Here is a 25490-nt window from a genome sequence, read left to right as displayed (position 1 = left end):
TGGTTCTCCAGGTGGGAGAGGGGTGGGGAAATCTCTTTCCCAAGCAACATTAACAAAAGAAAATGCTGATTTTTTTTCACATTTTGTCTCCATTTCTTACAAATGCTTCATTATTTCAATAGCATGGCTTCTGCAAGGCAGTAGCTGTGTACCCAGCTGGTGCTGGGTGCAGGATTTGAGTCTGTGCTGTCTCATCTTTTCACTGGTGGACATGAAGGCAAGATCCCATGCCATTCTCTCTCTTGGTGAGGGCAAGCAATCTTCTAGAGCATGCAGAACCAGATAAAGCCAAACACACAAAGAGCTTATTACAGCATAAATACAGTCTGAAAAATACCAAGCCTGCAGTGTTTAGATGGTGTACAAGATTATGGTAGGAACAGATGAAAAGTTTGGAGAGAGCACTGTATTCTGCATCCCACCTAAGAGAACTCCTGAGGATCACAATGACATAATCAATCAGGTTGTATTTTACTGTCCAGTTGAGCAGGAAATCTTTTACCTAGTGCAGTAGGATAATGCACCTGTGTTAGACACTCGTGCAGTGTGATGTAGTGATGTGCAGTCTAGTAGAGCCCTGATCCCTCTTGAAGCTTAAGCTGTACCTTCCCTAGAGGCTCAGCACCACACCACATGGATTGGCTGGCTGTGAGCAGCATTAGCTTGGACTTCTCTGTATCACAGTTCCTAGGTTAAGTTCTGTGAAGAGCCATGCAGCAGGACTAGTACTTTCAAACTCAGGATGAAGAGTTTTATAGTCCTCCCACGCTGAGCTCTGTCAAAAAGACGGTACCAAGAATCATAAGAATCGCAATGATAGTCATTAGCATGGTTGAATCTCTGAAGCAGCAGCAGTATATTATTTTTGAGGGCATTCTTAGTTGCATTTACATTTTTTGTGTAAAATGTAAGGGCTTATAGGTTGTTGGTTTTTGGTTTTTTTTTAAAGTTAAACTCTAGAAAACATTCCCTTTTGCTTCTAAGTTTTATCTTCTTTCATTGCAACTGATATCTGTTTATTTCTGCAATCTTTCATTCATCTCAGCTGATGCTATGCCAGGTGTTCAGAGATGGCAGACTCGCCTCTGGACACTTGTAACCAAACTTATCGAGGCGAGGACTTCGGAAACCATGCCCAATCCTGAGCTTCTGAGTAAGAAAGAAAAGGCTGAAGCCAGAAAGATCTGGGAGCAAAAGAATCTTGTAATTTCTGAGGTAAAAAGAAACAGTTTGTAAATGAATAAAAGACCTACTTCTTATGCAAAAACGGTGTGCTTGGCTTGGAGAGCCAAGAGTTTTCCCACAGACAAGTAAGTCGTGAAATCATTCTTAAATAAAATATTCTCTGTATAAATTATTTTATAAACATAGAGATTTCATGGGACAGAACTCTTTTGCAAGAGTGAGATTTAGACTGGCAAAATTTATCTACTCTATGCCTTATTTAAAGGATGAAGTGTTATGGCATTAAAATATCAGTCTGGGTTTGGAATAGCGACACTTCCAGCAGCATAGCTATAGGTGAATTATGCAGAGTATCTCTAATAAACTGTTTCGATCTGTTTGCTTCATGCCTCATTATCGTGCCTTTAGTTTCATGGAAAATGAGAAGAAAAAAAGTTGTTGGAAAAAATAGATCAGTGTTTCCTGAAAAAATTATTGAAATGATTGTTCATCTCTCCTTATGGGTTAAGTCTGATGCTGTGTTTTAGTTCAAATCAGTTATGCAAGATTCAGAAGGAGGTGAAAATACCTGCAAAATTAGCCTGAGATATTTTCCTATGCTTCAACTTTCCCTGAGGAAAGTCCCTGCGGCAAGGGACCTTCACACACACATGTGGTTGCATATATGGTGTCTTTCTGTGCCAATATGATTTCCATGTAAAAGGTAATATTCCATTTTTGAAAATTACAACTAATTGGTGACAGAATTTTTCTTTTAATTCAAGGTAACAGAGTACTTCACAAAGGATCATTTGTTCAATGCAGCTATTTCTCGACTGATGAGCCTTTCTAACGTACTCCATGTAAGTATGCCGTATGAACAAAGATATTTTTCTGCTAGTCATTACTCCTGGAAGTCTTTCTAGAAAGCAAGAGCTGTCTGAACTATAGGTTCAGAATTCCAAAAGTCATGTTGAACTGTCTGATAGTGAGATAGTTTGTAAATCCCCCTTTCCGAAGACAAACAAAAATAACAATTCCCTGGCTTTCTTTAGTTTAGCTTTTGTGTTTATCAGCCTGTAATGGAAGATCAAATATCCTTATCATCACTACTAATCTTAAATCTGTTTAGGCAGTTCTTCAAATATATAAAGGTAATGCAGTCCAGACAATAAATAAAATTTAAGTCTGGATTTTTTTGACTACATCATTGATAAACCGTTTCATATCTTATGGATTCTAAGGAAATTATTGGCAAAGTCAAGGAATATAAGAAAATGTTAAGTAGGGCATGTGCAAGTACTGTACTAAAATAATGAAAATCTGGGATAATATGAGGTGCTGGGAAGGTGGTGCCCAGTTCTCTATTTCCAGCCCAGTGATTAATAGGCGTTTTGAGAAATCGGTGAATTTAACAAAATAAAATTAACTAAAAAATCAGTGTCCTACAGACAGGTAAATATTTGAACACTGATACATGTGTTCATGATCAAGGAAGTCAGTGCAGTATCTTTCAAGAACGAATTTCATTATAGCATGTCAACACTTCCTCTTTCGCTCCCATTTCAAAGGAGGAAGTGGAGAGATGGATGAAAATTCTATATAGAAAAACAGATAGTTACTAAAACTTATTCAGATCTAGTTTTTGCTTTCCTCATGAGTGTCAGTGACAAGACATTGTCATCTGTCAGCTCTTCTGTGGTCTGTGTTTAACAATCATTGGTTTTGGATATTTTTTTATAGGCAGGATCTGGGGATTGTCACACCCATAAACTAATTCTCATAACCTGGCATGTATCGACATTCTTCTGCGCTGTTTCATTAGGGTGATGAATCATAAATTAAACGTGGAATCTGAACTTATCATGGGATGTAATCAGTCAGAGTCAAAACAGTTTTCTCCAGCAATGGACAAGAGGCTGCGCTGCACTCCTAACAGTCTGTGCCAGCAGAGATCTTAATGAAATGTTACTGCGTGTTCTTCTTAATTAAGCTATTTTACTTCCCATCCCCAAATATTCATATTTACAATTTATTTTCATTTTCTTTTTTTTTTCCCCCACTTAGCAAGCTTCTTGGCCTCTTGTTCTTCACAGTGCAGAATATGAAGATGCTTTGGCTACGCTCTGCATTATGGTTGCACCTATGGCTCCACACATTGCATCAGAGATGTGGAAAGGTATTTATAAAACTGCTCTTTCTATTGCTGTCCGGAGACTGATGGTCGCTATATGGTAAATTCACCTCCTCTGGGAAGTGGGAATGATAGACAGAAAAGCCTTTTTTTTTTTTCTTTTTTTTCTTTCTTTTCTTAAATCCATCACAGTGGTAAGCCTTGAGGTCTGAATCCCAAGTGGGCTAAATTTCATAGTGTTACTATAGTTAAAACCTGCGGAATAAGGGATGTAGGTGCGAGAGTTCAACAGTTATTTTTAAGGTTTATTGGAAGAAGTCCCAAGATGTATGTGGGAAGATAGGAATATGTTCTGTGTAAGGCTGGCCACAAACTGCTATGTGGTTTTGGACCTAATATTAGCTTCTGGATGCTGTTGTAACAGTTTTATTTTTGACAGTCATCTTAGAACTTTAGGTTTTCAAGTGTTTACAGAGTAGAGTGATTAAATGGCTTATATTGCAGAGCCGCATGTGACAGTGAGCTATTATTAAATGCCAAAGAAAGGCTGCTTTTGTTGATAGTAGTATCATAGTGGCACAGACTGGGAAGCACAGGACCTATTGGTTGGGGGGTGGGGGGAATCTTATTTTGTTTTCATTTCCAGTATTTTTAAGATGTTTGGAATAATTTAATTGCTTAGAAAGTCTAATTGTTCAGAACAGAACAATTGCATCAGATGCAATTCACTTGGAAAATGCTCCCTTCTGTCAGTACTGCCTTACAACAGAAAGTTCCAATCTAGTTAAAATTACATTTAAATTGAAGTAATTGCTCTGATTTTGTTTTCCACAATTTTTGAGATGGAGTCAAAAGTGGCCTGGGTTAACTACCTAAACATGCAGTGCCATGTGAACTGTGAAATTCAAATGCTGGTTAGGGATACAGAACTGTCACATACGTTTCACAGTATGACAGGAAATCACTCAGATGGCTTAATTAGCATGATTTATTAAATGTTCGGCTTAATCCTGTTGATCATTCTGACTGCAACAGAAGGGGGACTTTCCTTTTTTTTTGCCAAAATCACTGGAGAATGAGGATATTGAACATTTGCTGTTTTGTGATGCTCTCTGATGTAAGAATGGAAAGAATGTATAATAAAAATTAGGATTGTATTGTCCTCAGCTGCTGGCTGCAATTAAAAATGCAATTCTACTTCATGGTTCAAATGCTGCATGTTATAATTCATTGCCCCTGGCATAGAAACCCCCACATTTTTGGTGATTGTCACCTGAGAAATGTTATCACTGGGCATGGAAAATACAGTCTCTTTTAGGAAGGTAATCATTGCATTGCATCAAAATTATTAAATGATTTTATGAAGAGAATGTATGTACATCTAGCTGCTGTTTTTCAGTAAGAGGACAGTATTATTTAGAAATCACCAACATCTAGCATTTCTGCCCTGGGATTGAGACTTCTGATGGAAAATCTCCAACTACGAGGGCTACTTCAAAAAGTAATACTTCCTATCTTGTTGTACTGGCCCACAACATCAGAGGCAGATGGTGGTGGTATGGCAGTAGAGGTTGAACCTTCCCACCGGTATTCCATTACACGTTGTTGCTGTGTGACAGATGGCAGCAGAGGAGCAATCTGACACAATGGTGTCTGATGTGGAAGTGCAGGTGAATCAAAGGTGTGGATCTGATTCCTCCATAAGGAAAAAATGGCACCCATTGGCATTCACAGACACTTCCTGACCGTTCATGGAGACCAAACCATGGATGTGAGCACAGTGGTACGTTTCAGCAGTGGTGACAGTGCCATAAAAGACAAGCCACATTCTGGATGGCCATGCACAGCTGTCACACCATGAAATGAACGGTGTCTCGATCAACTCATCTGTGTGAATCGGTGGATTACAAATAGGGAACTGTGTACAGAGCTGAATATTGGCTTCAATGCACTGGAAACAACGTTGACAACACTGGAATGTCACAAAGTTTGCACCAGGTGGGTGCCACAGATGCTCACACAGGAACAGAAAGAACACCATAGGCAAGTTTGTCAGGACCTATGCAGCCAGTATGAGGCTGAAGGTGACAGTTTCCTGGATCACATCATTAGCAAAAATGAGACATGTTATCACCACTATGAGCCAGAGTCAGAACGTGGCAGTACGTGGAGTGGTGACACATGAATTCCTCACTGAAGAAAATGTTCAAGATGCAGCCCTCAGTGGATAGGGCACTGTTTTTTGGGATAGGAAATTCTCCTGGATTTCCTGGAGCCAGGACAAATCATCAGCTCTGACCCCTGCATCGCAACACTGACTAATCTCAGACTTTCTCTTTCAGCCTTTCTCTTCCATCACGATAACACAAGACCTTATACCAGTTTGAAGACTGTGGAGCACATTGCCAATTTTGGGCTCCACTGTCCTACCTGAATTTGGCACTTTCTGAATTGCATCCATTCAGGCCAATGATAGATGGACTGCATGAGGAACATGCAGTTGATGCAGTTGTAGCAGCTGTGGAATAGTGGGTCACCTCCATGGTGCAGATTTTCATGAGTGCACTGTGCAGGCTCTTGTTCATGCTGGCACAAATGCACGGCTAATGGTGGGGACTGTGCTGAAAAACACTGTTTCATAGCTGAGAATTTGCTCAATCAGATAACATCATTGTGCTCTTTGTACCTGTTGCAGTTTCCCTGGAAATAAATGGCAGGCATTCCTTTTGGAATGACCTACATATGGTTTATCCTCTTGGGTACCACAAAACTTCTCTAAATGCAGTTGGACGTAACTGCAGATCAGTCGATCTAAAAGGATTACCAACCAGTGACAATAAAAGGAAAATGTAAAAAGTAATTTTAAAGTGGTAATTAAAGATGCTTTGCTTGACATTTTAAATAATGACTAACCGGCATCTTTGATGTACATTGTTCAGATGATAATAATGTTATCCTTATATGTAAGAATTATATCAGAGTTCATTTGAAAGGATTACATCAGAGTTCATTGGAAATTTTGGCATTTTGATCCACTTGCTTTCTTTATTGGCTGGTTGATGAGCCTTGCAAACTCAGAACTTCAGTTTGATATCCCAAGGGCATCATGTAGCACTCAGGTTTTAAATATAATTAAGGTAAAATTGGGTAGATTCAATATACAGCAACTCGTCTTCTGCATCTGGGGAGTTATTCTCCTACAGGATTCAGTTTAAACGTGACCACCTTGTTTTCATGCATCAGGTTGCAGAAAGAGTTTGATCTTTTTTTGTGAGCTGTTTGAAGACTGTACTTCAATACTGGCAGCAAATATTTCTAGTTCGAAGGAAGGGTAAAGCTGCTTGAATACTGTTTCATAAGCGCCTCACCTTCCAGCAGCCAAAAAGCTGTAACTGAGCGCTTTGGTATTTTGTGTGTGAAGTAGTTCTTTCTGCTGCTTGTAAGAGGACACTGTCAGCATTTTGGTGCATCACCCTGATGGTCTTAATTGTGCAGTGAATGTGGATGCTGTGTTACAGCTTATTAATGTAAAAGCTACTGTAGCCCCTCAGTGCGGGAAGAGTTCATCCGCCTGATATCTTGGCAGTTTATGAACACTAACAGGATGAGGAAATCTGTTTCCTTCCTGAAGCCTTGTATCTGAAGAATATACAGACACCATTTGAGACACGGGGTTTTTTTGTTTGTTTGTAGTAGTGCTGTGTTTTTGCTGTCCACAACTAGATTTGAAACTGCTTATTGTGAGTTATTGAATTTTTATTAGTGATGGTGCACGAAAGATTTATACTCATGATAAACGTATCTTAAGATACGTTGAGATGAAACATAATTATAGGAAACTGTAATGGTATAATTGTCTTAGCAATATTAAATCTACCACTGCGGTGGCTCTACTGCAATTATTTCTGTGTTTGGGTTCAGTCCTTGCCCAACAAGGCTTTCCTGAAGAATAGACGGGAAGCTAAGGGATGCTGCAGGTTTCCATAGAAAAATGGAATGCAGAAGTTCCCCAAAGTAACCTGCACAAATCCAAGAATAAGACCAGCCTGGAATAAAGAATGATTTTTCCCTCTTAAGAGTAATGCAAAATGAAGGATAAGTCTGTTCCAGTGGAGGAAAGCAGATCGTTTTCAGGAGATTAAAGGGATTCTCAGGGAATTTGCAGAACTGGAAACGCATCCTAGAGTTAGCTTTTAGTAACGTGGGTTTTTCACAACCCTCTTTGGTGCTCTGTCACTAAGAAATACACAAAATGAATCCCCAAGCAATGTATTGAATTAATCTATATATTTCTGACTTGTGCTACCAGTATTAAAATAAAGTTTTTCTCAGAGCTGTCTGCAAATAGCTGTTGTTGTACTGCTGTAATTTCTTTGAGATTGCAGGCCCTTTAATGTTCGACAGGCAGGCATAGTCCTTCTGGGCTCCAGAAAGGTATTTCTGATATTCATCTTGCCTGAATCTGTCAAATAGGAAGATTCATTAAAAAGTAAAAGAGTGTGTGAAGAATGAAGTAAAAACTAACAATTCTTGGAAGGGACTGCAGAGGCCAAGAAGACACTGGTCCAGATTGAATCTCTACCAACTGCTAGAAATACTTGTAAGCTGAATCTGTTTTGATTTTGCTAAATCCGAAGGTTATCAGCATTTGGGTAGTGTGTCCTTCATAGTCACTGTCTACTGTTCCTCTGGTCTTCTTCCATCCCCTGTTAGAAAATAAACTCCGATAGTGGCGTAGTTTCAGAAGCCTTAATTAATTTCCTTTTATCTCCCATAAAGACTTCCGTCTTCCTTGCCTTTTTCCTTTGTTAAGCTCTCTGTGCTGGCCATTGTCCCTCTCCATACCAGCCATGCCTCGGTTTATTTCATAATCACGTCTTTTTCTCTTGCATACATAATTTCATGTCAAGCTGTCTGCACCATTTCTGGAATTTAACAGATTCATTATGTTAATGCTTTTTTCCTCTAAGACTAGAAGTACTTTCCTGTCCTACCTTACCTTCATGATAGACGACTGCATACTGTTCTTCTTAAATCTCTCTTTATTTTGCCAATCTGCTCTTCCACCCAAACAGCACCTCAGGGGAAGGATTATTTTAATGAAATACTAATGACTCACGTAATGCTAATAAAACATTGCCGTGAGCTTAAATGTTGTTAGACTTGTCCTCTCTCCTCCGCCTGTCAACTCACTCATTTACAGTAGCATAATATGCTGCAGTGTTAATGAAGGCTTCAGTCCAGTGAGTTACTGGCTGGGGAAAATTTGCTTCAGCGTTAGCTTGCCAGCTAGTGAAAGTCCATTGACACAGATCCAACTGCAGGATCAGGTCTTTGGATTGAGCACAAGATCTGTCCCCAGAAATGGCTGTACATGTAAGCTGGCTTTCTGTCCCGGGTTTGCAAGAGAAGATAGAGCTGACAAGACTATAAATAGAAAGCAAAATGCACGCTGCTTCATAATGTGCGCTTCAGTGGGTGCTTTCCAGTACAAGACAGTATCCCAAGTATTTAATGTTTCTGCAGTAAGAGTCTGTGAAATTGTTGGCTCTTAGGATCACCAATGGTGCTTTTGTTTAATGTACCAGAATCAAGTGGAAGGGCAGGAGGAAATTCTGTCCATGGCTTGCTCAGCGTGCCAGCATATCTAGATTAAGACAATGAACTTTCTGGTCCTGTGTGTTGCACTTTGAAAACGCCAAACAAATCACGACTGTATTTTCTGCGTTGTACAGCTTGCAAAATGTGAATTTAAGGCAGGAAGCCAAACAGGCAACCTAAGTAAAACCTTCATTTTGGTTTCCTGTCAAGCTGTTTTCTGAAACAAGTTCTGTTGACTTTTGCAGTTTTTTTTTATGGGTGAGCTCATAGCCCATTTTGTAGCAAGAAAACCAACCAGAAGATTGACACGGTGCTTACTCACGCTTTATCTGCTTCAGGATACATCTTAATTATTTTTGATTAGTAAGTTTACTACAACTGACAGCCTCCAAATGGATTAAATGTGACCCTGCTTCTGCCCTGTTCTTGACTTCTATCAAAAAAGCTGGAAGAACCCACTTCAACAGGAAAGTAAGGAGTGGCCAGTGTGCATGCTTCTGCCACCAGGCATGTGATCGGTTGGAAAGAAATGAGCTCATCTGTAGGTTCGAAAGCCAAAAGGGGAAGAATTTAGCAGCTGTCATCTTTCGAGTCAACGTGATAATGAATCACCAGTGTGAAGGGCTGGGTTTTTAGTTTTATTTTTTTTTCTCTTTGATTTCTTATCTTTTGCTCTTTCAGTTTCTGAGCAACTGTTACGAGAGGGAAGAAACACACAAATCCAGACGCACTGAAGAGTTTAATCAATTATTTACCTAAAAAGATTGCGGCTTCATTGTTATTCTTAGGAAATGTGCACGTTCTGTGTGATTCTTGCTTGCCATTGGAAACAGCTCCCAGCAATCCACCACAGTCTCTTTCTGAGTGCTTCGGAAAACAACGAGATTGTGTGTCGCTTTACAGAAGTGCTTTGTCTGAAAAAGCACTGACAAGTATCTGGTGGATTTCATTCTGGAGGAAGCTGCCTTCTTTTTATGTTTCTGTTTGCTGTTATTCGCCCTATTAGTCTAAACAATCCAGCTAAATAAATTGGTGTATTATGCATGGTGTATCTTTCTGCTGGCGATGTCTGCTATTGTGCCGTGCTTTCTTTATCTTCTCGAGCTTCCTTAAACCAGATGAGTTTTCAGATACTCTCTGGTTGTTATGTTCTGCAATTCTGAAGGAAGCATGTGCTTTAAAACAAAAAGAAAAAACCTTAATCCACATCCTTACTTATGTTTTTAATTTAAGAATCAACTGGCGTTGTGGGAAAGAATCACTACAGCAATCCTTGTCAGTCCTGCAGATTTGACAGCATTTTCAGTGAAATCTTTTTGCTTCGCCCTGCAGTTGGAGCAGACAGAAGCATAAATTCTGCTCAGAAGCTTTACTGCCCTTAAAGAATGTGGCTTCAGAATGAATTACGACTAATTCCACTGGTACTTCAGTAAATCAGGAATGAATCGTCCTGGGGTGCAAAGTTTGTTTAATAGAAGGAGATCATTTATAGCCATTTTATGAGTATTTTTAAATAAAGTCAAAGGACAAACTATTTCAGCGTGTACATGAAATAAGAAAGAAAGCTGTGCAAGGTGTACTTACATAGAACCCTTAATTTGTGAGTAAAGAGATTATTCACATCTTGTGAGTAGCTGGACTTGCAGCTGAAACTACCCAGCACATTGCAGGAAACCAGCCAGCATATGACAGGAGATAAAATATGAAGCCATAGTTGTGCCATATTTTGACTGAGTTCCTCAACAGGAAGGTTTTGTGCGTTTCCCCGCTTGTTTTCTTAAATTAGGTTGATATTTCAGCTGAATTCTTCAAGTAGATTTTTTAAGAATACTAATCCTAATCTAAAACGTACCCCCAGTGTTCATGTTAAGAGTCACTGTATACCATGTAAAGCAAATGTTTTCACAGCTGTGTATCTTTCTGTTTAAAATGTGCTGTATGCTCATCTAAACAGCGTTATTTCCTCCTGAAGGAATTTGCTTTCTAAGTAAACTTTGTTCTGATCCTATTTATCAAACAGATCCTAAAGTCTGAATCTTCTGATGATAATATGGTTTCATTTTGCAGGTTTGGCGCATATAGAGAATAAACTTTGCACTCATCATAACTGGGGTGCTGATGTTCTGCATCAGTCCTGGCCCAAAGTAGACCCAGAATACCTTCAACCACCAGACGTAGTGGAGATGTCTGTTCTGGTAAGAGTTCTTCACTTAATTTCAGTTGGGTCAATTAATGCATTGTATGCTCAGAGAAGGTGACAAAATCCCTGCTCTTGTGGAAGTCAGTTCCCTATTTACATGGCTCAGTGAAAGGTGAGATAGGGCGGAAGTTGCAATTAAGTTGTGCTGAGTAATTAAAATGGTTCCTAAATGAAAGACACATAGTATGGCTGGAAGGGAGACAGTCGAAATATAAATCTTTTTCACTGACTGGATATTAGTGCATGTGGAGACTGGACAGACAAACAGCTGCGGGAAAGGGCAGTACAGCAAAAAACACAACCAAAATACATACAGGTCACCCCAAATTTTTTTGCCTGTCAGTCCACTGATGATCTTGACTCTGTACAAAAATGCAAAATGAGGTGACTTTTCTTGTGCTACCTGTAGTGCTGTGGTTGCCTGATGCAACCAATTACAAGCTGGTTTTAGTTGCTTCAGTTTTTGCCAAACTATGTTTCCTGTCTGTCTCAGGCAGAACTGCTGATACATTTCAACAAAGCATATTTCCAGGAATTAAGTTTAGGAAAAGCAGGTAGTTTTGCTAATGTTGGAATTACATTCCAGGTCCTATTTGAGCTCTAAAACCTCTGAGGTTTATGGAAGGAGCTGGCAGTTCAGGAGAAGAGTTGACCTGTAAGAACATTTAGCTAACCTGTAATTTCCCAAAATATGTATGTGCACATGCACGGTGTGGTTTACCATAAGTTTTTTTTCTGCATCTCTGTCTATCTAGTCTGTACCCATCATGCCTGCAAGCATCATAAAGCTTTATCTTTACGTGCAGTACAGTAGCAGTGACTGCCACTGTAGGCCACAGAGCAACTGTGGGGCTTGGAGTCAGGTGGGATGGGATTCATGGGTTGTGTCTCAGCTCTTCTGTCAGCTGATTCTCAGTCAGCCTGAATTCAGGTCCTCCATGCTCGGGCATTGTGATAGTCTGCAGATACGTAGCAGTCTTACAAATCAGCAGTGCTCCTGTCTTTTTCATTGCTCACCAGGGAACTCTTTCATATATCAAGCAAACATTCTCAGTGTCAGTGCTTTAACTTAAACTTTTGTGTGTGTGTGTGTGTGTGTGTATTCTGTACTTTGAATGAGATGTCTCCAGACGAAGTGACATTCAGTCATTTAATACTGCATGCTCTGAATGTATACGTGTATGAGAAACAGAAACAATGCATTCTATTTGATTTTTTTACCTGTCTTATTCTGTTAGCTCATTTGGGTGAAAGAAGTAGCTGTGCAGTTATTTGTGTTTAGCTTTTTGAAGAAGGAGAGAAGTTGGTTAGATTTAGGGGAAGCTGTGCAGCTGTGGATCTCCTTAATCAAGTGTCTTTGCAAACAGTTTCATGTCTTGCCAGTCCACTTGAACAGAAGGGCTCAGAATGCTGCTAAGAGCACTGATTTCTCTAATGCTCGATGTGTATCCTTAGCAGCGGCCATACAGTGTCCTTTGGAGGAAATTTTCAGTTGTTGGCATCCCTTCCCAAACCAAAGACAAAGGCTCATGTGCTGTCTGGGTTAACAACAGACCTCAGGCTGATGTTCATTGCCATTTTCCTGCTTTTTAATTTTAATTTCATTTACTTTGTGAGCGGTAGTTTTTAAGTACCACTGAAAGAGTCATATATCCATAAAATCTTCACTTAGATATAATTACTTTGGTCAAGCTTAAAATAAACCTTTGCCTTCCGTACAGCTAGGAAACACCTTAAGTTTCGGGATTCAATTTAGGATGAAGCTATGCATGAGAAATGACGTAATTATAGGAACTGCTTTGCAGCTGTGTTTAAAGCAAATGTTTTTCAATATATTTTTAAAGTAAAAACTGCAACAGCACGAAGAAAATTCTGACCTGGATGCTTTCAGGACTGTCCAACTGAGCATAAGAAAGGCTACACTTTACTAATATTTTTCTGCTTACATTGAAACTTTCTTCTCAAAAATAGAAAATGGAAAAATAAAGATCGTTTTTGCTTTATCAATCATCACGAAAATTACTTTTGTTTCTTGTCCTCACTGACTTCATCAAAGCTGTGGCCTCGTGTAGGAGTCCTCTAATAAGGGAATGATCAACCCACTGTGTGCTCAATTCATGGAATATTCTGATGTGCGTAAACACCTTTCCTAAGCCTGAGAAAATGAGCGAGTGGAAGAAGAGAGACAGGTTTCTCTTAAGGACTGAGAATGTTTCTTAAAAATAATGACTGTGGGAGTGCCTGGCTTGCTACGTTCTTAGTAAGGTAAAAGGGGCATACAGAGAAGCAGTGACAAACCATCATAAATGTGAATATTTTACCATCGTGTGACCACTGCGGGCTTTTGTGTGGCTGTAAAAATAAACTGCCTTCATTAAAACAAGAAAGTCAAAGTAAGGAGGAACTGGTTAGTTGCAAAGAGACAGTGTCTCTTCACAAGGCTGCACAGTCAAGCTGAGTCTTTGGGCCACAACCCTATTCTTCTCAGGACCTCAGACTGCCTCAGGCTGCAATTTGCTTGCTGAGACATGGCTTTATTTCTCTTGACACAAGATGCTTCATTATTTCCTGTCTGTGCTGGAGTTGTCTTTCCATATTTATCCCAAGGCAGCAATATGAACCAACTCTCCGCACCTTTGACTGATACGATATAAACTGCATACAAGAATGACATTTAAACTTACCTTAATGGAGATGTGTGTGTACCTGTTGATCTAAATGCTATCTCGAGGTTAAATAATTTTCATGTGCCTGCACTTATATTAAATCCTAACATACATTGTTAATGCTGTGAAAAATCTGACCCAAACATCGAGTCACAGCATTTGATCTTGTTAACGCACTTGTAGTGTGCCTCACATTGTGTAGGTGGTGCAGAACTGTTCACAGCTGCCGCCTTACAGCTGCTTTTGTGAAAACATAAGCTAAGTTTGCATCATTTTAGTGCTTCTGAGTGTGAGGAAGGCCTACAACTGCATAGATACTTTCCTTTTTACTTCTCCAAAGGATTGTGAATAAATGGGTCTGTTCTATAAAAACTCGAACAAAAAAGCAGAAGGGAAATCAGCAGCTTCCTTTCAGAGCAGAAGAAAGGACTCAACCGCTTTTGAGGTTGCGATTTTATGTGAAAGGTTTTTCTGAGAAATAACGCTGCTAGCACCCTCATTTCTTGAACTGGCACTTCTACCTGAAGTTAATGAGGGATACGCTGCTGACGTAGTGAGATGCAGAGAGCCAGAGATGCACGTCCTGAGGAGATTCTAATGCCTCAACCTAGAAGAGTATATGAATAGGGTGGTTGTTACATACAGTGTGCGATCAAACCTGCAGACAGCCTTTTGGTTTTTCAGAACAGCACTGATATATTTATCTCCGCACCGTGATACCTATATTATAATGAAAACCATTCTGCAAATATGTGCTGAAATCAAAACACAACTGCTAGGAGTCATTTATTTGCTGTGTTGACCTAGCCAAGTTGTCTTGTTTGTTGAGAACAGCACCAGCGAGGATAGTTGTGCCAATTTCCCCCCCGCTAGCATCTGTCCACTGGAACGTAACAGTTTGCATCATGGACAAAAGTGAATGACATTTAACTGTCTGTGCTTAATTTTGAAGGACAGGTTATCCTAGCAGCTTATTCCCACAAGTCCCATAAGCTTGCTTCATCTCTCACCAAAGCAGGTTTGATTTTGACCATTTTCTTTTTTTCCCATAGAATATTTTCCTTCAGTGCCAAGTCACAAAGAACTACTTGTGTGTTTTTTTTTCACAGTAGCTCTAAAAATGAAATGCTCTCGTTTTTCAAAGGGTTTATTTCTCAGAAGGTGGCAAAGGCAAAGCTTAGCAGACAGACACTCCTTTATGATACCAAGTTATGGATGCAGGGAAGAATAGTTAAGGGTCTGCTTACATTATCACTGCAAATTAATTGTCAAGGCTAGTCAGAAAACAGAAATGACTCATCCCAGCTGCATCTGAGGCTTCACCTTGTTCCTTAAAAGGCTGTCTCGTCTTCCTCTCTCAGAGAACTGCACAGATTGTTTTGTGTTAAATCCAATACAAATCAGGTAACTGAAGTAGGTCTCTCTCATTTGTGGTATGTTGCATCCACTTATCCTGGACTTAAAAAAAAACCAAGCCCTGTGCATTTTTATGTCCAAGCAATACATGTTACTTTTAGGTGACTGAAAAATAGTTACAGTGGTGTCCAGCCAGCAAAGCAGGAGATTCTCAAGCAAGCAAGCAATTTGATTGAACTGGATTTAAAATTTAGTATTATTTAATATGATAAAATGGAGGATTAGTGTTATTTGTACTAATCCACAAGAGGTACTTAATATAAATCTGAAAGCTTTTTTAATTGTGAATTTTATGTTATTTCCAGAAAAGGTACTCAATAGGACTCAGTAGACTATATACATTGTGTAGTCTGAATGGATGACAGAAAGTAATTGTAAGATCACTTTATGCATTGAGACGATTCCTACTGAAGTCCTTACTCAGTTTTACTCAAACGATCCTGCCCTGCTGGTGCAAAACTAGTATGGAAACTGCTCTGAAAACAGCCAGACACAGGAAAACATCACCTTCAGAGGGGTTGTCATCTTTGTGGTTGGCTTGGCTTAATGAGTCATGCTTTCAGTAAGAATGCAGCATTACAGTGAGCTAAAACCTGTTTGGTTTTTTTTTAAATGAATTATGCGGAATCCTTCAGATATATTTTTCAGCCACAAATATTTTCTGTATCTCCTGCACTTGCATAGAAGGAATCACTTAGCTGTAGAGAGTCCCAGCCATTCAGTTCTCTGTCCGTTCAGCCTGCGCGACTATTTTGTTTTCAAGCTTAAAAGATCACCACGTTACATAGTCGCTCAATGCTTGCTATCTTCAAAAAAATAACACTTCCTGTGGCTCCTTCTTTAATTTTGCTTTAGTATTTTGAGTCAGATTGTTATTCTGTTATGGGCCAGGAGGAAAAATTTATCCTCTGCTTACAACATTTCATACTGAGGCAAAAGAAGTTTGATCCACTTTTTTTTCGGCGCACGTAATGAGATGGGCTGCATTCAGGAGATGAAAGCGTATAAATCAGTCTGGTAACTTCTGTCTTTTCTTGTTCTCATGTTTGTGTTTTCCAGATCAATAACAAAGCCTGCGGCAAAGTTTCTGTGCCTCAGCAAGCAGCCCGCAATTTTGCAGAAGTCCACGAGCTGGTTCTTCAAAGTGAACTTGGAGCCAAGCATCTCCAGGGACGAACCATTAAAAAGGCCTTTCTGTCTCCAAGAACTGCCCTTATCAACTTCTTAGTGCAAGAGTAAGACTTTGCTGGGCTGCGAAAGAGAACTGGAATCTTTCAGGATGAAAGCAATTCAAAACACCAATGATGGCTATTTAAATCTCATGTAACGGTGGGGAAGAAATGCTAACAGAATTAAGCTGCTGCTGAATATTTGTTTCAACAAGGAGGAACGTACAGAATTAAAGTTTCTTATCAAGTCATGGTAAGATGCAGTTTGTCCATATTCTCTGGGTGAATCATAAGTAAATACAGAAGAACTAAGTAATTGTAACAGAAAGTAAGTGCTGTAAAGCATGTGGGTTTTAGGTCAGCCTCAGGAATCTATCCTATTTGAAACCTGGCTTGGACAAATGCAGAGACATAAGTATGATTCCAGAACTAAACAGCTGCCATGAGTGTGTGCTGCACCAAATGTTAGGTGTCAGTCCATCTCTGTTCCACGTGTCTCACGTTTAGATAACCTACCATTAATCAGCACTTTCCGTAACAACATTTTCTTACAACTTAGTGTTAATTAGCACTGGCTAATGGCTTTATTCATAATAAATAGCCAGAATGGGGTGAGTTGATCTATTTCACATGCATTTCAGTGGCAAGCCAAGAAAACAGTCAGATGATTTAGCTGAGCCCTGCCTTAGCCAGGATCCTCCTTACTTGCTGGCATATTTTTGTTGGTTCATACATGAGAGAGTCAGATTCCACAAAGTGCCGACAATTGTTTCTGCACAGAGCAAATGGAAGTGACTTCCCACTCATGAGCCATCCTAGAGTCTGTGGGGGGGTGTTGAGAAAGGGACAGTCAATGACCAGTAACACAGCGGTAAAGGCAGTGGCTGTGCTTCTTGTTTCCATTGTCAGTGAATCAGCCTAGATCATAAAACTTCAATTAACGTTCACTGGTTTTGGTTTTTTGTTCATTCGTTTGTTTCCGAGGGGTTCTTTAAGTAGAACAAGCAGGCACATTCCTAAAAGTCAGATGTCTATAAAACACAGAGCTTTTTTCATGCCTCATCCCAGCCATATTATTTGCACACTGTGTTGCTGTTACATCCACATGGAAATGCTTACCGCATTTAACAAGTGCTTGAAGAAGGTTTTCAAAAGAGACAGTTAGAGGGCTCATTGTGTGAGCATGCCTCTTCCTTAACAACCATTAAAACCATCCACTTATGAGCCCTTCTGACAGTTAAAGCAAGGAGCTAGTCAAATAGAGAGGTCTGCTAACCCTCCAGTCCAACAGCCATCCAGTGTATCAGACTAAATGAATACCAACAAAAATCTCCCACCAAACAATATCTAAGTCCAATGGATCCTGAGCAAGTAAGGTCAAGATAGATTCTTTGAAGTGTCAGCACTAAGGAATAGCAGAAATCAGTTTGGTTATGCATTTTGGTAGCAAAGATCTGGCTATGTAATGGAGATCTCAGGCTCAGTGAGCCCAAATGTGCGACAAAGCTTTTGTGACTTCTGCTTCCTTCTGGACCACAGTGGTGCACATTTTTCCTTCAGCAGCCCTTTGACGCAAGAATGACTAAGAAACAGAATATTTTATAATGAAGATACGGTCTTTGCAGTTTTAAGACTCCCTGAATCTTAGCCACAAAGGAATGCATTCAGACATTGAAACACAGGCCTTTAGTTGGAGTTAAAATAATTTGAATTCCAATGTCTGCCTGACATGTATGTTGTTATAAATTGATAAAACTCCTGTTCAGAAGTCCCTGAAAGACTGTGAAAGGGATCTTTTAAAGCAAAGTTTGTAGCCCAAGCACATTCCTGCCTTTTCCATATAAAAGTTTAAGGCTCCCTATGGAACCATTCAAACAGAGATTTCCTGTGGGGAAAGGTGACATGTTTGGTGTAAAAAAAAAACCCAACCAAACAACAAAAAACATTGTAATATTTTCAAGGATGAAGAAAGACGCTGTAAGCCCAGCAGCCCTACGGTGCCTTTAAACAAAGGCTGCAGTCACTACGGGGCTGAGCAGCAGACCACAATGTTTACTGCTGTTAGTACCGGTTATATTTACTCTTGCAGGAGGAAGAAGTGAATGGTAGATGTTACTTTGATCCAGGCAAAAAGAAAAATGCGGAATGGATTCTCAACACTAAAAAAAGGGAAAGTAACAAAACAGCGTTTGCACTTGAAGCGTATGGTCAGAAGTCACGCCAGCGTGTTTACAGTAAGGTGACATTCAGTGTGGTCTAGAGGATACAAAAAGGTTTTGGAAACAAGGAATGTGAGAGATGATGTGGAAGGTCTGACAGAGCCTAATCCCCCAGCAAGTGTGTGTTTGAAGGACGGCAGAGGTGCCAGCTGCAGGGTTTTGTGGTCATCCTGACACCTGCTGATGTCTTTCATGATGTTGACCTGATCTGAAGCACGACTGCCATTCGTCTTACAATGATTGGGACTTACGGGTTTGTTCTGTGCCCAGATTGGGCTGATGCAGGCTGTGGGCTGTTATTAACCCTCTTCAAAATAATTTACACAGATGTCAGCCATTTATTTAACAGTTGTAACATGTGTTATGGTACAGATGTATTTGCGCACTGAAGGCAGTATAAAACATTGTTAAGGATTGTGTACACCTGGCAAACAGGATGGGAGTCTTCAGTCTGGGAGGGGATGTTTGAGAAGCAAAAAAGGAAGGTGCTGGTGTCAGTCAGTCACGTTGCACAGCGCTAGTCCCACACATTGAAATGGATCGGCTGCTGCTGTCATTCCATGAAGAGATGAGCCAAAGGAGATGCAGGAGACTTGCTAAACCCAGTGGGATGGGCCCAGCGCAAACTGCTCCAGGGAAGCCAAGGAGCAGGTCCATGACATGGGGAGTATATTTTCTGCATCACGTCACTCGCTTTCCATCCCAAAACCATGATAGGACAGTGCAATGTATTGGAAAACATCACAGCCCAGAAAAATGTGCTCTTAAGTATGAATGTTCATAGCCATCTCCGGTGACCGAGATGATATTTGTGTTCCAGCGCTGCTTTGCAGTGAGGCAGCAGGGCTTTTTCTGTCAGGTTAAGGACCAGTGCTGCAGCTTAAGTCACTAACAAAGGCAGCACTCTAGCCAGGGTGCCCTACCTGTGCTCCTCACAAAAGGCTCTGCAGGGGCATTGCTGAACAGACATTTCTTTTTTCCATGCCTGTCAACAGAGTCCAAAAACAGAGGTTTGATGGAAAGAATTAAATCCATTATCTGTCTCTGATTTACCAGATTAAAGTAATGCCTCAGAACCAGCATTTGGTCAGCGACAGCTTTTTCTAATCTGACTTTGAAAAAACCTGTTTGTTTCTTCTGGGGGCAAAAGCTCTACAGATAATGCATGTCATGCAGTCTCCCTTCCGTCTGCCTTTGGTTTGTGTGAAGCCTCACGGAAGACTACTCCTCTGCTCTAAACTTTCTTCAATTGACATGTCATAGAAAGACATTATGAAGCCTTGGTGTCCAATTCTGAGTACTTTTGCCTTTGTGTTGCAAGGTTACTGAGAGAAGTCCTGCTGGCTTTCTTTCTACCTGCAAGCCTCTGCACTGTCCTTGAGAGCTTGCAGACTCAGAGACAAGTGAGCTCTTGTGGACGTTTTCAGCTGAGTGTTGCTCACACCTCTGAGAGATTCTGATCCCAGGAATCTCATCAAAACGCCTTGCAATATTGAACATGGGGGACTTTTCCTTTGGTGCTCATCTGCCTGCACCATGCCAATTTGCAGTCCATTTTAGGCCATCTAATTGCGCACTCAGCAAAGGAAGATGTAAACAGAAAAAGCTGAAGTAGAATCTGTTAAATATCCACGTTCTTTATGCTTGTGCCTGCGACATGTGGGGTGTTAAAGTGCTTTTAAGAGCCTCATCTTCAATGGAATTCTCAACAGGATCCATACAGTTACATGGACAGGAATGCGTGCCTTTGTGCTTGCTCTCTTGAATTGTGCAAGTCTTAGTTTTGCATGCATGTGGTGCTAATCAGATGCAGACTTGGACCTTTACACCTTGTGCCCCGCTGGGAGCTTACCAGAGGTTCTGCAGCTACACCCTCTGGGCTGGGCACAAGAGCCCACAGTCACACCTATGGCTCTGAACTTCCTTATCTGTGAACAGTTGCTTGCGTGCGCCAGAAGTGAGCGTGAAAGGTCCAAGGTTCTCCCAATACACCCACCTTCCACTGCCAGAAGAAACACAGGCTGCTGAGCAATGGGAGTTGCTCTCCAGCCGCTCTGCATGGTGCCAGCAGGGTGCTGAATACACACAGTCGGAACAGCTGTAGAGGATCCAAGGCACACTGCTTTGGAATAATAAACACAGGACAAATAACCAGGGCAGAAAAGGGAGCGATTTAATAACAGCAGCACGACACTGCTGGCATTGCTGGCCGGGTTTCGTTTCGGAAGAAAATTAAGAGAACTGGTGTAACAGGAAATTATTTGCTGCTACAAAGGGAAATCGGCTGGTTTTAAATAGTCAGCAATATAATGAGCAAATTTTACTAATTGCTGCAAAATAAGATTACAGGCATGCGCTGCTAGGCTGGCTACGCCGAGAAAGTGCTGTGAAAAAAACTGTAGAAGCTTTCAGAAATGAATATTTTTCTTAAGTACGTCTCCATCCCTGGAGATCCACGTGGCTGGATGAAATAGCACGGGTGCAATAAAAATACGCTCTTCCCCATTTTCCCATGTGAAAGAGCACTCAAACCCATCTGTTAGTCAGAGGGATCCTTCTAGGACACGCACAGAGGAGCGGCTGGATGCACTGGCTGTATCCACTCAGCCCTGCGAAGCCACACTCAGCTTGATGACTAATGGCAGGATGTCGTCGGCGTGCTGTGCTCCTCCAGCCTGGGATTACTAAAGGCCATGCATGCTAGTTGAGCAGGTCACCATGCTGTTTGTGTTAGTGCGCTGATAAAGAGCAGGGAAACAGAGCTGGAAACGTCTCCAAACGAGTGTTTGTTCCGATGGAAGGCTATTTTTAGTAGAAAACAGAAAAAAAAACACCCCAAACTGTTTGATGTAGGGAAGAAGAAAACCAACAAAGCCACCCATGGTATACAGGTGTAACTCTGAAGCCACCAAAAGTAAGCATTTGGCCTGGTGGGCTGAGGGCAAAGGGAGAGCACATGCACTGCACACGCTCAGCTCGTGGCATTTGCTTTATCTGCTTCTGCCTGGGCTCCTGTTGGGTTCTCAGTGATTTCCCAGCACTACTCTCACTGCTTCAAGCATCTTTACGGCCCCAGAAAGCTGTCCCTAGGCTGCCACTGGCCCTTCTGTGCCATTAGTGCTAATTAAATGGCTCTTAGTGTAATTTACTGCAGAGAGCATGCCCTGTAACAGGCAGTTGGAGTGTAATGGAAGCAAAAAATCGGTCAGGCCCTGTACGTGCCCTTGTTCTAAGGACGGGATGCACACACTCAGATGGACCACAGCCTCCTCATCCTCCCCCTGGGCTGTGCTGGGGCAGGGGACAGCTTTGTCCCTGTGATTTCTCCCTTTTCTGCCTAGTGAGAACAGACGCAGAGGCATTTTCCTTGTCCAGCAGCTGGGCTACACACTGCACAGCAGGACACAGCTCCACAGGGTGGCTGCCCAGGCAGGGCACTTCTTCAACAGCCCAAAATTTCACCTGCCCTGCGGTTTAGCCCTGTGTCCGTGGAGAAGCACCGCTCACCCCACAGCAGCAGCTCAGCATGAAGGGCCCCGCACCAGGCCATGGGGTGCTGGGGTGGCATAAGCCCTTCCTGGCCTGAGCTCCTTGGGGGTTAAATATGGAGGGAAGCAAGAGGAGGCAGACAGGGCAGGCCTCCCAGAGGAATGCAGGGGCCCCTGGGGCAGCTGTGGGGGGGAACAACGTCTCCAAAAAGCTGCATTCCGGCACTTTTCAGAAGGTGGAGGATGAGGTTTGGCCTCTCCGCACTGACAGAGTTCCTGGCAGCAGCCTTCCTACCCCACGGTCTCCTGGCCTCACCTCTCCTGCTGCCACCAGCTCTTTCCATCCACCCCCTTCCTCCACCTCTCACCCCCTGGAGGATCCTAAGGCTTTCCACAGGAAAGAAAAAGAGAGGAAAAAATTATATGTTTTCTCTTTCTCTCCAGAAAAGGGCAAACTGCTGTGTTGGAATGGACAGTGCTTCTATCAATATCAAGGCTCAAGGCATACTTGCCCAGCAGCTCTCGGTGTTGTCCTTCCAACACAACACACGTGGCTGTGCTGCAAGTGGTCAGCATGATATGGCATGAACAAATACACTGCAATCCGTAAGCCTTGCCCATGGGAACCAACACGGAATAGATGAGCACTGGCTTTTCTTCCAGGGACTGTATTTATAATAAGTCGATTCAAGTAAGCACATACATTTTGGCCTCGTACTATGACATCAGTTGTGAACCCCTTCATTCCTTAATAGGCATGAGCTGTAAAGCTCACAGGAACTATGACAAATTGGGCTGGTATCTAATTGCAGCATCAGGGTGTGTGAGGCAGTGTAGCGTTACACCTCCGTTCTGACAGAAAGTTCAAGTTAATCCTATGTTCACTTGGGAGTACCCCTAGCCTGAACCCCACTGAGAATAAACAGGAGCACAGAACTTCAGAGGTTCCTTGCTGCTTTACGCTCACCTAAACCGTGGCACGTCAGGCCCCAAAACATTTGCCTGTAGGTTGCTTGGCTGTGATTCCTGTCCGCAGGAGCTCATAACCACAGCGTGTGCTCATGCGTACAGAGCCTGGAGCGAGGCCAAGTGCAGCTTCATGGTTCGGTGTCTGAAGGTCTTCAGCAGGGTTTTCCACGTTGTCTGTGCATGCATTGTTCTTCCCACAGCTGATTTTATCCTTTGGCATAGGAAGGAAATGTACTTTGCATGGCTGCGAAGGTCAGCGGTGTCAGCGCGGCAGCTCAGCAAGAAGGCTGCTTCCCCCGAGGTGAGGGCTCCTGTGGGCCCAGCAGTAAAACATCCCGCAGATGTTAGCGCACAGATAAAACGGAGCAGCAGAAAGTGTGTGCGCGACCCTTACAAAAGAAAGTCGGAAAAAGCCCTGATCTGAGCGAAGTCACAGATTCTTCCTTGCTTTGTTTTGGAAAGCTGAAAATAGACACTTCTATTCCAAAGTCAGTACTTCCATTCCGTGATACTTCTGTCCCACCAAAGGGTTTGTTTCCTAAAGCTCTCAGGGGCCTCGGCTTGGTCTGCAGCAAAGAAAAAGGCAGACGAGAGCTGGGTGTGCACTGTGCGGGGTTAGGAGCCTGACTTCACCAGCTGCGCATCCTTGGGTGAGCAGGAGGGAAGAGGTGCAAGGGCGACTAATGATTCCCTTCTCCATGGCTCTTTGCCTGTGAACAGGACAAATTCCTCCCAGGAAAAAAGCAGTGGGGTTTATGCTGCCATCCATCTACTTGCTGTTGCGTTTTCTTAGTCTCTCAAAGAAATGCAGATCTGCTGTTCAGCACCAATTATGTTGCTTTATTGTTTTAACCTCTAAAACAAAAGTGGTAACACCTGAAACTGGGACCTTCCTGAGCAAAACAGTGGGAGAACTCAGGGAGCTCTTCTGGGAGCAGCAGCTTAGATCTGTGAGGGTACCCTCCATTGCACACAGTCTGTGAGCTTCCTTTCCCAGCTGCCCTGGGGATAGAGGAACCTGGCCTCACATCTGTGGCTTTTCAGGTCCCTTCCTCTGAGCACAAGCACTGCCCCAACAGACATCTTCTAGGTTTTGCTTGAGGATTTCCATAAGCTGATGCCAAATAAGGGAAACAAAACCTCACACTGCTCTTTGTTCTTCGTTTCTGCACTGCAAAGAGTGAGGGAAGTTCCCAGTCTAGGGCTGGCTCCGCTGGTCTCAGAGCAGTGCTGTGCCACTGCCTCCTCCTTGCCTGGAGCTCAGTGCAGTCAGCAGTTTCCTTCCCAGCACAATCACACACCAAGGCTCAGGCTTTAGTTGCACTATGGGCTTAACCTCATAGCTCCTTGGTTTTGATGGAGTACTCAAGAGTCAGTTACTTCTGCTGTCAGCCTCTGGTGGCTCAAGATGAAACCTGCTCAGCACAGAATACCTGCTGGGGCTGTCTTGCCCTCAGTTCCTTATCCCCTGCCCCATCTGACACAGCCCAGCAATCCCTGCTCTCAGAGCTGCCCTTACCTGCTTCTGGTCACGGCCAACACAGTTCATGCTTCAGCTGCTGATTTTTCTGCAAAGGGAACACAAAACAGCCCTGCCCGGGGATCCTTCTTCCCTCAGCCTCCTCAGGGCAGAGCAAGGCTCAGAGAGGCCAGAGAGAGGGGCTGGTCTGACAGAGGGAATTGTTTTCCCCTCGTGCCTCAGTGCTATCCATCCCTTAGAAGCTCAGCAGGCAATGAAGGCCTCCTGACTGATTTACTGCTGCTCCCCAGCCCCGCTCTGTGCTGCCGCCTGCCTCCACAGAAATCACTGACCACAGACACACTGATGGTAAAAACACCAACCACCCGGGATCACTGCTGTGAGTCCAATGCTATCGGTCACTGCTGAGTCCAATGCTATCAGCTCGGGCTGAGGTGGCTGTAACAGGTGACACGTGCCTCCCTGGAGGGGCTGCAGCTCACTGGAAGGGGTGTGCCATGTCGGGGCCGGCAAGCTGTCCCTGTTGCTAAGCAGAGTTCTTGCAAGGGAGCTGTTAGAAAGGGAGGGGAGTATGTTTTGGTTTCTAACACAGTTTGGTCACAGCCTGATTCACAACACATTCCTTAACATCTGGGCCCTGTCCCCTGAGTGCTGGGGAAGCATTACAAGGCTGAGCACACGCAGCCCGGCCTGCACCTTTCAGTGGATTTACTGAGGGGGACTGCAGCCCTCTCAGGCTTTAGTTGGCCTGTCAGCCAGGGCAGGTCAGGATGGTGCTATGTTCCAGTAAATGAGGGCGGCTCAGCCGGTGTGTGCATTCCTGCAGCTCCTGCTCCAGGAATGCAAACTATTTCCCTGGCAGCTCAGAGCTCTGCCTTATCCTTGGCACTCACAACTCTGCTTATCGCTGGTGGTTCAACCCTGGAGGACAGCAGGGCAGCAGGGTGCCCGCAGCTGGGCAGTGCCAAGCAGAGGAGATGAGGG

At 42.6% G+C, this 25490-nt stretch overlaps 1 protein-coding gene across 2 annotated transcripts in view; it reads left to right on the top strand.

The window, feature by feature from the left end:
- The window catches only part of LARS2 (leucyl-tRNA synthetase 2, mitochondrial), an 82470-nt gene extending 65173 nt beyond the window's left edge, over positions 1 to 17297 (top strand). For both annotated transcript variants that reach the window (XM_072330034.1, XM_072330033.1), the window contains 5 exons: positions 1046 to 1215; positions 1950 to 2027; positions 3232 to 3343; positions 10967 to 11094; positions 16241 to 17297. In XM_072330034.1, coding sequence (XP_072186135.1) covers positions 1046 to 1215; positions 1950 to 2027; positions 3232 to 3343; positions 10967 to 11094; positions 16241 to 16420 — 668 coding nt within the window. In that variant the 3' untranslated portion in view covers positions 16421 to 17297. The remainder of the gene's footprint in view (positions 1 to 1045; positions 1216 to 1949; positions 2028 to 3231; positions 3344 to 10966; positions 11095 to 16240) is intronic.
- The last annotated feature ends 8193 nt before the right edge of the window (positions 17298 to 25490 follow it).

This window comes from Excalfactoria chinensis, chromosome 2 (assembly GCF_039878825.1).
Source record: "Excalfactoria chinensis isolate bCotChi1 chromosome 2, bCotChi1.hap2, whole genome shotgun sequence".
Classification (NCBI taxonomy): domain Eukaryota; kingdom Metazoa; phylum Chordata; class Aves; order Galliformes; family Phasianidae; genus Excalfactoria; species Excalfactoria chinensis.
This window is presented reverse-complemented; position numbering and strand designations above follow the sequence as displayed.